Source organism: Cardiocondyla obscurior, linkage group LG01 (genome assembly GCF_019399895.1).
Source record: "Cardiocondyla obscurior isolate alpha-2009 linkage group LG01, Cobs3.1, whole genome shotgun sequence".
NCBI classification, from domain to species: domain Eukaryota; kingdom Metazoa; phylum Arthropoda; class Insecta; order Hymenoptera; family Formicidae; genus Cardiocondyla; species Cardiocondyla obscurior.
In genome coordinates, this window is record NC_091864.1 from 2,733,945 (window position 1) to 2,745,413 (window position 11,469).

The 11,469-nt window shown below is 32.3% G+C and overlaps 3 protein-coding genes across 5 annotated transcripts; 2 read left to right on the forward strand and 1 right to left on the reverse strand.

The window, feature by feature from the left end:
* Positions 1-655: 655 nt before the first annotated feature.
* Positions 656-5,701, forward strand: LOC139106328 (E3 ubiquitin-protein ligase LRSAM1). 3 transcript variants are annotated; one of them, XM_070663028.1, is made up of 13 exons: positions 656-858; positions 1,254-1,496; positions 1,714-2,127; positions 2,431-2,481; positions 3,121-3,222; positions 3,285-3,393; positions 3,489-3,650; positions 3,728-3,827; positions 3,921-4,164; positions 4,230-4,355; positions 4,541-4,735; positions 4,849-5,046; positions 5,118-5,701. In XM_070663028.1, the coding sequence occupies exons 1-13, from the start codon at positions 790-792 to the stop codon at positions 5,241-5,243; spliced, it is 2,139 nt and encodes a 712-aa protein (XP_070519129.1). In that variant the 5' UTR covers positions 656-789; the 3' UTR covers positions 5,244-5,701. The 3 variants fall into 3 exon arrangements, with proteins under 3 accessions (XP_070519129.1, XP_070519133.1, XP_070519139.1); XM_070663032.1 differs by having other exon boundaries at positions 2,431-2,460; XM_070663038.1 differs by lacking the exon at positions 2,431-2,481.
* A 705-nt stretch (positions 5,702-6,406) lies between these two features.
* On the reverse strand, positions 6,407-7,595 carry Chrac-14 (DNA polymerase epsilon subunit 3 Chrac-14). The gene is made up of 2 exons (XM_070663118.1): positions 7,213-7,595; positions 6,407-6,945 (listed from the first exon to the last, which is right to left on the reverse strand). Exon 2 carries the CDS (start codon positions 6,943-6,945, stop codon positions 6,550-6,552), a length of 396 nt encoding a protein of 131 aa, XP_070519219.1. The 5' UTR covers positions 7,213-7,595; the 3' UTR covers positions 6,407-6,549.
* Positions 7,596-7,795: 200 nt separating this feature from the next.
* Positions 7,796-10,849, forward strand: LOC139106357 (gamma-soluble NSF attachment protein). The gene is made up of 8 exons (XM_070663074.1): positions 7,796-8,075; positions 8,352-8,419; positions 8,615-8,699; positions 8,826-8,843; positions 8,920-9,127; positions 9,291-9,539; positions 9,710-9,949; positions 10,023-10,849. The coding sequence occupies exons 1-8, from the start codon at positions 8,026-8,028 to the stop codon at positions 10,140-10,142; spliced, it is 1,038 nt and encodes a 345-aa protein (XP_070519175.1). The 5' UTR covers positions 7,796-8,025; the 3' UTR covers positions 10,143-10,849.
* The last annotated feature ends 620 nt before the right edge of the window (positions 10,850-11,469 follow it).

The following is an 11,469-nucleotide window of genomic DNA, read 5'->3' on the forward strand; positions in this document are numbered from 1 at the left end:
TCTCGATCCTTTGATATTCCTGAATTATTCTTTTTTTTTTTGCGGACGTGTTTCTTTGTATGTACGTTTATGCAAATGGTTTAGATACTAATCAATAAATTAGCGTATGTAATGCAGACGATCGATGTTAATAACTATCGATTAAAGACTAGTTTAAACAGCTCTCTTCCCCCTAACCTCATACTTCTCTTCTTCCTTTTCCTTACCGCGTTATTTCGTTAATTTCTTCGCTTCTACCTGACAACCTCCACTTAAGTCGAGGGCAAAAACAAAGACCGGCAGTGCGACTCTTCAATTAGAGTTAAGTCACGAAGCGAATATACCATATTCTCGCCAATCCAAAAACTAAATCAAGCAAATACGTGAACTGGTTAGAAACTGTTAGAAACTGTTAGAAACGCGGGAGACGTGCAGCCCGTGCAGGTGATTAGCATGAAGTTGTCGCGGAAGTCGAGAAGTTCGATCGATATATATATATATGTATATATCGTACAATTTTCACGGATATCTCCATGTCGATCTCGAGCAATTAATTAATGTCGACGTAATTTATTTATTTTTTATCTATTTTCAACTCTTACTAGCAAGGACGTACGCAAAAAGCAATGTAGTTTAAAGAGAGAGACATGCGCAGACACTGACAGTTAATTGATAGCTGGATCTGAAGCCAGCTGAAGCGAACGGGTCTTATAGAAGGCTCGACGCTATCGTACTGTTGGATCACATGTCGGCTGCGCGAGATGAGATCCTCGTTCGTTTCTTTGTCATGACAACGGATGTCGAGAAAGAATGTCGCGGAAGCACGGGAGCAAGAGCGACGTCGACTACAAGGCGCGGCTCGAATACAAGCTCTACTTGGTGCGTATTACTTTTTTTAAGGTTATGAATTCATGAGTCAGTCAGCTGGGCAGTATCAACCTATGCCTGAATTATTTATCGAATTCACATTAATAACTAATAAATGGACGAATGTCACGTGTGTATCTATATACAATAAAATATAATGGAAAGATGGAAAGCTAAGTTTAGGGAGATTAAGGTTCAAATGACTGAGAAACATTAGCAAAACATCAAGTAGTGACCATGATAACTAATTAAGTAACAATAAATTGTATTACTCTATAATTGCTTTTTAAATAAATAATAAACCTGTAATTAATGTAATAAATAAAAGAATAAATACTTAGAATAATAACTTGGTATAGAATATTATTCTATCTTGCTTATTTTTATTTTTATTAATTTTTATTTAGGCCAGGGAAAATCCAGAGCCAGTGTTTGATGTATCGGAATGTGCCTTGAAGAATGTGCCGTCGGGTATCTATTCGCTTTGTAAGGTGTTCCGAAAGAAGATCTTGCTAATTTATGATAACAAACTAAGCTCACTATCGGGTGGTGGTGCCTTAAGTGACTTGTCCTTATTGACTGTCTTAGACATTCACAGAAACGAGTTTACTGCATTGCCTGCTGACATTAAGTATCTCTCTTCTCTAAAGGTAATTTTTTTATTTTAATTATTTCAAACTGATTATACTTATACTTATTGTTACCATCACTATAATTATTATTTGCTATCCTATTGCTTTCCTGCTACTTTAAAATTATTATTACTGTGACTGTGATTGTATATCAATTCTCTCTTATATTGTTTTATAAAAAGACTCAACTCCATTCATTATTATAAATGAATAAATATTCTGACCTATTCTTTAGGAGCTTTATTTGCAAGATAACAACATTCGCAAACTACCCAACGAGATAGTGTCCTTGAATAAATTAACGATTTTGAATGTCTCGAGAAATAATCTGAAACAGCTGCCCGATGGCATTGGCCAACTGCAGCAGCTCAACACTCTCGACATTAGCCACAATAAACCTTTACATAAGCTGCCCAAATCTCTGGGCTACGCACAACAATTAACAAATTTAAATATTGAAGGATTAGATCTATCGTATCCATGCCAGGACATTTTAGACGGCGGTACGATTGTAATTGTTGCATTTTTGGCAAACGAAAGTGGTATCGAGTACTCACCGGAGAGCTCGGTTTCAGAAACCGATATAACAATGGATACGAGCTCGGAAGATATGCAGACAGTATACCATAATAAGAGTAACGACGTACAGGTATTATAACATAGTGCACGAACATAACAGAAAGTTTTGTTAGTGAACTATTTTATTGCTAAATTAATATCACTAAATTAAATCTTCAAGGATCATTAAAATATTTATCTTTTTTAATATGTTGTATACATTTTTCTTTTCTCGAAACTATTTTTAAATCATTAAAATTTTTTTATACGCTTGTTTCTTTTTCGTTTATATTTTAAAAAATCGATAGAAACTGATCAATTTTGTGACTTCATAATTCACGCGCAATGTACTTTCAATGTTTGCACATATTCACAGTTTTTTTTTTCCTTTTAGGCAGCATTACAGAAGCTAAACGAAATAAAGGCATGTTGGACGCTTCTTCAAGTTTCGTATGCTTCCCACTTGTCATCTATTTAATTTTTTATCGTTATAACAAATTCGAAAAGTGCTTAGTGCAATAATGATCCAACTCATAAAAAATAAATCAAAATCTTGATTAAAAAGAAATTTGCATATGGCAGTTTTTTGTATAATAAAATTCTATCGTATTTTAATTTATTTTTAGTTTTTGGATCACTATTGTGTTTAGTGCTTCATACATTTTGTAATTTCACTCATAAAATTCTTTTTTATTTCTTTTACATACGATTTTGTTATCCATCTTTAGCTTTATTTTACCTTTAGTAGTTTTTAAAAATTATATAACTAACTTATGTTATATAACTAATATTATATTATATAACATTTTTTCTTTTTGCAATTTATTCATTTAATTTACCTGCAGTGTTACTTTTTTATGTAAACTGCAAAACATTAATTCAATTCTTTATAAAACTAATTTTTAATAGTTTAATCAAATAATTTATTTACTAATAAAATAGTGCATTTGTTCATTAATAACAATAAAATCTCTTTTATTCGCGTAATTATATATTAAAAAGTAAAGTTTTTAATTAACCTCCTACATAGCATGCCAATAAAATAATAAATTTCAATGATAATAATAATAAATTTAATTTTTAGGAGCATCGGCAAAATGCTTTGTTAGAAGTAGAAAAAAATATAAAGCAACAACAGGAATACGAAATAGAAGTACAATCCATGCTTAAGGCTCACAGAAAGAAGGTGAATTAAGTATATACGAAAATTATAAACATGTTAAACATGAAAGATTACTGCATTTTTAGCTTTTGGAGGATGTAGCATTACAGCAGGTACAATTAGAGCAAGAACTCGAAAAAGTTCAGCAAGAAAGGGATACAAATAGATCACGTTTACTCTCCTATATTTATAATGGTATAATTTTCCTTTCAATTTGTAATTAATTTTTTTACGAAATGTACAATTTAGCAGACCTAAAGAAAATACAAATGTATAAAACTATTTTTTAGCGGAAAGAGAAGCTGATAATGTAATTAAAGAATTTCTGAGAAATAGCGAGGAAGAAAGACAAAGTCAAGCTGAATTAGTAGAGCGAGAGAAGCAGGAAGAGATGCAACTACTAAGCTCCTGCCACTCGGAACAATTCATGTTACGCACGAAAGATACTCTTTGTAAGTACCAAGCATAAAAGTATACAATTTTTAAGAAATAAGGATTATTTACACACGAATATAAATTTATTTTGTAGATGCAATGGAAAAATTATTGGAAGAAGAAATGTGCCGAGCAAGAAAATGGGAAGAGCATACCAAAAATAGAGATTACACCGTACAATCTTTGCTTACGCTGTCCGTAACAATTACAACTTTATTATTTTTTATTTTCCAAGTGTCTATTATAAAAAGAATTAAAAGAGAAATAAAATTAAAATTCAAATTTAGGGAGGTGAGAAACAACGACCATTTGGCGCAGATAATGCATGATCAAGAAAAAAGTAGGCAAGATCTTGTTGATAGATTACGACAGGACGAAGTGTTGCAGAAAGCGGCGGTAGCCGCGTTATTAGAACGAAGCGATACGCGTTCTTGGAGCATTATTCAACAAATGAATTTAGTGCAGTCGCAATTGGCTGCGCTTACTAATATTGAACTCGAAAGAAGGAAGTTGGAGATTAATCAGCAACTTGTAAGTATTAAAGTGATAAATTCTTATATATATGTAATTAATAAAATTTACACACGTATTTTTAGAATGAAATTGCTGATAAACGCGTGACCTTAACAGCCATTTTAATCGATTTATTGGAACAACAAAAAAACAGAAGAGATCAACTACTAGAAACGATCAATACGATAGAACAACAACGATGCATTTCCGTAATTATATATTTCGTATATTTTATCGCAAACTTTTTTATTCTTTTGATTTCTTTATTTTTAATCATTTTTATAATATTTGATAATTATTAAAAAAATAGTAAAACAATAGAAACAACAAACAAAATTAAGAAAGTGTAAAAATAAGAATAATAAAGTAATAAAATAACGAAAAATATTCATAGAACATGAGACGCGGCAGTTTGTTCTGGCTGATGCAATATCAATCTTTGATGGAAGCTCGACCACAAGGACTATTAGAGATGTTGGAACCTACTTTAGTTCGACATGTGGCGATAGCAGGAGCTTTACACTGCCTTCCATTCTTGGCTACTTTGCCGTCTTTATTACCGAACATTAGCGACGAACAGTTAAAAAATGTGCGCATATCTTTATTCTTAAATTTCTTAAGTTTTGATCTTAGATGTTATAAATTAAAAGTTTAAATTATTCAACTTTAAAATAAATATCTGATCGTTATTTTGTTTTACAGATTGGCATAAATTGTGAGAATGATCGTGCTGCCATAATGCTAGCTGTTGAAAATTATCTGGCAGAAATTAAAATGAGTGATTTCAGATCGCCTATAACAGCTTCTGCGCCTTTCGAAGAAGCATCGACTAGCGATCAAGATTACAATTCGATTCAAAATGTCAATATGATAGAATGTGTAATTTGCCTCGACTTGCAGGTATATATATACGTATATAAGATTTTGATGAAATTATATTATTACTATTATAAATACGTCTCTTTTTACAGTGCGAAGTGATTTTTCTACCTTGTGGACACTTCTGCTGCTGCTCCGCTTGCGCGGAAAAAGTTCCTGCAGAATGTCCAATGTGTCGGAGTTCAATAGAACGCAAAGTTCGAGTTGTGCAGCCTTAAATTCACAAAACCGTTTTATTTAGCTTCTTTGTGAATAATCTTTCGACTTGATGCTTTTTACGGGTATCGAAATGTGCTATTCTTCCTGGTCTGTGATTATATGCACGTCAACAAACTATTTCCATAATTGTGGAAAGTATAACGCACATCGAGTTATATTGACCACTGATGCTCATGCGTGTCGATATACAGAATATAAAGGGTGTTTCAGACTACCCGTACACCTCATTTAAAAGCTAGGGGATGCAATTTGAGGTCAAATTAATTTTTTTCAAGTGGAAATCCTTATTTCTGACTTAAGAAATAAAATATGTGGTCATGCTATCGGACGAAAATGACCCGTATATTATATATATATGTAAATATATTGTAACTCACAAAATTGCTCGAATAATGTGATCAATTTTGTGAGCAATTAGTTTTTTTTTTTTATTAAATTAACTATTTACCATTGGAAATTCTTTGATCAATTTAATTTATATCGACATAATAATAATTGAAACAGCATTCCACAAACACTATAATAATCTTTTTACATGCACTTATTTAAACGGTAGGTTAGGTGCCTCAACTTTCCAGAAAATTGTTAAAATAAACTTTTCATATAAATATTGTAACCAAAGTAATCGCGCAAATACCTTTATAAACTATAAAGATATACAGACACATGTAAGAGAAGGAAACTGATATAAAGGTAAAATTTGTTGAATAAATACGAAAATTAATGCAAGCTTTTATAAAAGCATAATTTTTACAATAAAATTTTGATAAATAATCGTTTACATGTGAATCAATAGTTTGAATTATAGTGTTTGTCTTTTTAATCTAAATATTAACATAGTAATTTGCTTGTGAGAAAGGCTCCAGTTAAATAATAAAATTTACGTTTGTGCAGATTGATCTTCTCTCTAATTAAAAAAAATAATAATACAGTTCTCTATTTTATATGAAAAACATGTCATATCGTTTATAATATTACAAATGTTTTAAAATGATTGTAAGTGATAATAAATATTAAAAAATGTGTTCTATATGTAATCTTATTATACAGGGTGTCCCAGATTAAAATACAAGGTTTCCAAATGATCCACCTACCCCCTAAATATTAGTCCTTTAATTAGGAGCACCCTGTGCAAATGTAATTATTAAAATAAACATTAATCTTTTATTTAATTAACTTGAAACAATGTTGGTTTTTTTTTAAGTTTACATGTACATATTTAATTTTTACTATAAATTAAAATTTAACTTATTATCGTGTAAAGTATTATACTTATTTAAAAATAACATATAATAAATTTACTCCTTAAAAAACTTCTATAACTTCTCTTCCTGCTTCTTCATCCTCTCCATTTACATCATCTTCATCTTTTTTCTGTTGCTTTTTCTTTGATGTTGCATCTTTCTTTTCTTTTTGAATCTTTCTGAAATTTTCTAGAGATTCCTGTAATGGATCGACAAACTGATCAAACTCAATGTCTATCATTGCTTGTATTACATCAGGTCCACTGATGGTTTTGCGATTGCCTTTCTTGGCTACTATATTAGCAGATGATGTGAGGTACAGAATAAAAATGGATGCAGCTTTTGCCACTGCTGTCCTGGCATCTTTTCCAACTATTATCCCGCTAGGTAGGGCTTCTTTAATGATTCTGGTCACAACTGCATTGGGCAGATTTAAGTCTTCCAATCGTTCAGCCATCTAATTAGCATTTATGGTTTCTTTATTCGTCACAAGTTGAACAGTATATTATAATTTTATCATTTCTACAGTATTATGCTTAACACTTGTACTCAATGTAAAAATTATTAAGATTTATAACGTAACTTTTCTAAATAAGATTTGTCAAATTAAAATTGTGTAGGTTAACTTTGGCAAGCAATTTGTTGGAGCACATTAATTAATAACACGAAAAAAGAATGTAAGAAAAAAAAGTTCAAAATATAACGGAGAAAATATAATTATTACCTTAATCCAAAAACGTGTTCGATATCTATTTAATTATGTACCAAAACCTAAGCGTTGAGGTTGAGGTTAGATCTTTCCCGCCAGCGAGTTTGCGACGACAGATGCAATGTGCACAAGAAATAAATCTTTTTTTCGTTTCTTAAACACCACCAAGATATCAATAGTGAATCAATACTTCACAAAAAATAATGGTGAATTTACGAAAATGCATCGGCAAATCGCAATAATTACATGTTTACCGAGTCCAACTAAACTGTTCGAAATTCAAACAAAAACAACCATGACACGAATTACGAGAAGCAAGATGGTGTGAATTGTTTAGCAGATCAACGTCCAGCAAATTGCTCTAATGCCTGATTTCTTTATATATACTTCTCGATAAATTATTTTGCATATAAAATATCCATACATCTTTGTCTAATTATAAATATAAACGAAAATTAACATACAATTTATCTGTAACATAAAACTTGTCTACGAATAAAGAAACCGGCCCTAAATCTGAAGGTAAGAACCAATCAGGTTCGACAGACCGCTGAACGCGACGTAGCGGCTTTCGCGACGGAATTGGGTTAGGGTTAGGGTCAGGTTAGATCGTGCTCGTCGATAATCGCTTGCGTGTTCCGCGATCTCAAGAAAACGCTCGTCCTCGTCAACGGCGAGACGTAAAGATCGGTCTTGACGTCTGTATGCAGGCGCAGTTATCTTAACGAGAGGTGGATCAGCTTTTGGGATTAACGGCGCAATTCCGGGCATCGATCTGACACAACTTTGTCGCCGTCGTTCTTAAACAAAGGCGCCATTCGGAGAAAAATGTCAAAGATCGAGGAGGCGAACGAGCACATACGTCAGGCTGAGAAAGCGTGAGCACTCCCACAATCTTTCTTTTTTTTTCTTTTTTTCCACATTTCTCGATATTTAAGGTGGTTAGGTTAAGTTTTCTTGTTAAATTTTACATTGCCATGCACAGTGTGTAAATTTTTATGTTAATAATACGTTAATAAAACGATAAATAAAGTAAGCCTGCAAAATTACACAGCAAACCAATTTCAACTTATTCTTTTCCAAGTTCATGAATTTGTTCTTAAAATTGTATACTATTTATAGGCTTGCATTGAATAAGTTATTATTTCTTTCAGTTTGAAACCTACTTTCTTAAAATGGAGACCTGATTATGAGGTAGCAGCTGATGAATACTCACATGCAGGTAAGAGAAATATGAGATTATAATAATAAAAAGCAATGAGTAAATAAATATATAAGCAAAAAGTCATACATTTTAACAATTTCTGATATAAAAACTATTAATAAAATTTACTATTTAATATATTAAAAATTTAATTGTATAAGTACTTTGCATGAACCTGATGCAATTTAAACATTTTTAATTTTTTGTTTTTAGCAACATGCTTTCGAATAGCCAAGTCTTACAAGCAGTGTAAAGATTGTTTAGTGAAGGCAGCTGATTGTTATAAACAAACCAAATCGTATCCTTTATGTAACAAGAAACTAATTTCAGATTTTTCAGCATTAAATATTCATCTTAAATATTGTTTATTTAAATTTTACATATTCTTATATTTCTCTTAACTCTACAACTTATTGTGAGGCAGATGGTTCCATGCAGCAAAGTATGTATTATGCATCTACAGAATTTAAATTTCATTGCATATGTTGCACAATATCATAAAAATGAAATGTTTTCAGGAGCATCGAACAAGCTCTGCTCATCTGCAAGGAAATGGGAGATTTGTCAGAAGCATCAAAACTAGCTCACAGTGCCTGTAGTCTTTTTCAACAACATGGCTCCCCTGAGTCTGGTGTAAGTGCTCTTGACAAAGCAGCCAAGATGCTGGAAGCTACACAACCACAATTGGCTTTGGAGCTATATAAACGTGCGGCTGATGTAATTATGGTAAATATAGTCTGATATTTTACATCATAAGTTAAATAATTACAAAGTTATAAAAATCAATTATTTAAAATGAGAAGAGAATTTTTTGTAAAAAGATTTTTAAAAAAGTTTCAAAATTTTTTTAGTATATAGAAAAATGTTTTAACAGAAAATGTATTTATAGGGTGAGGACAGTCCGCGACACGCAGCAGAATATATGAGCAAAGTCGCAAGATTACTAGTGAAATTACAGATGTATGACGAAGCAGCGGATGCGATACGTCGCGAGATTGGCTTGTATCAAGAAATCAAATACTGGCAATCACTCGGAAGGCTCACTGTGGCATTGGTATTAGTACAATTAGCGCGAGGTGATCAAGTTGCAGCTGAGAAAGCTTTCAAAGAATGGGGTAACTGCTGTGAAGCTCCTGAAGTATGTGAAAAAAATTAACTAACTTGTTTAACTTAATGTAATAAAAAGAAATCTTTTTAATATCCGTTAACAAAAAATTTATATGCTAAAAACTGACGATCTTTTAATGCCAAAATAGAAAAATTATAATTATTTTTAATTATAATAATAATTGGAATTTATTCTTGCAGGTGCAAACATTGGAGATGTTATTACAAGCGTACGACAATGAGGACGCGGATGCAGCTCGGTCCGCTCTTAACAGTCCTTTTATTAAGCATATGGACGTGGAGTATGCTAAGCTAGCGCGAGGTTTACCTCTACCACAACAAGAATATGCTATACCGCCTGCTGGAGTAAGAGTCAACGCTACGGAATCCTACGTTTCTCCTAACGCAGAACAGGCTACTGCCGAGACAGAAGTTAACCATGCAAGTGTTATCTTTTATCGTTGCGTTTGATTATTTCATGAAGCCATACAACAATAGTTTATTAATTTTCTAGACGAAGAACGAAGTCAGCAAATCGAGTCAATCAACAGAAAAAAACCCAGAAGTCGCACCGTCATCGAAACCAACGCAAAAACAAGAAGAAGAGGAAGATTACGAAGGAGGTCTGTGCTAATCGTCTTTACATGTAAAAAAAAGTCCTATATCGCTTATGAACTTTTAACTGTGTAACGCTTGCATGTATATTGAGCGTTTCGTCGAAAGCACATTGTTCGCTTCAAGAGAATTTATCTTTCAACATAACTCTTGAAATTCAACTCCCAGAGTTATTAAAATTAAATGCAAAACAGCTGACAACACCTTTTTTTTAAATATTTAATTCACTTGTTAACTTCTTTTCTATATAGAATGTTTGCAAAAGTTGCAAAATTTAATATAAAAATTCTTAAAATGCCATGTAGAGAGAATATATATTTTTGTTGAAGACTGTAGTGTACCATCAGAAACTGAACAACTTAATTCTTTGATTGTGACGTAACATGCAAAAATATTTCAGAGCGTTTACGAATTATATCTGAAATATCCTTTTTCACAATTTCGATCATGAAAATATTTCGAAAAATCAGTTTTCTGGTGGAACATTCTGTATATAGTAATGTTGCAAACAAATAGTTGCAAATAAATATCCCTCCTTCGGCAAGCCTCAAGTATTTCCATATTTTTAATTAGCTAATGTTGTATATATTTTAACTGAAAAACAAAACATTCCGCAACGAAGGCAGAATATTTAATTTTACAGCACTATCCTAGTGAGATCATTATACTGAACTGTTATGATTATAAGAGTTTAAGAGAAAGAGAAATATAAATATTATATCCCGACACGTTGTTTTACTTTTGCTGCCTACCGACCGATTTCTAATTCCTTCTCAACTTCATAAATGTCCAAAAGACATCCAGAATTTTAGATGCAACGTGATAAGTAGGTTATGTTTGCATTTTTTTTTTTAACTGTATGCGTATTCAGTTTTTTTACGGCACATTACGTTCTCAAGTACAGTGAGATAAGTATGATTGATTTGAAAAGATATAAGAGACAAGTAGAAGATAAAAGTTTCAAAGAAAAATACCAAAAGCGCACCTTAGCCGGCAGATTTGTAATAGCTAAGAAGTACTTACCAGGAAGCTCGAATCAGACGAAAATCGGTAGACCTTAGGCAGCAATTACCCTGGAGACGGTGACTAGCCCTTCGCAAGACTCACAAGTTCACAATAAACCATATGACACCACACTATCTCGAGTATTCAAGACGAACTTGAAACGTTTCGCACGAATTTGAAACTGAACGAAAATGGCGCGCGCGAACTTAATATCCACAAACCATACTTTACGTAGTATGGACACTCCGAGGATTTTCCAGGTCGCTTCGCCATCTTGTTCTTTTTTAGAGGAGCCAATCAGGAATGGCCGTGCGCGCGGTGACCATTATTACGATTTGAAG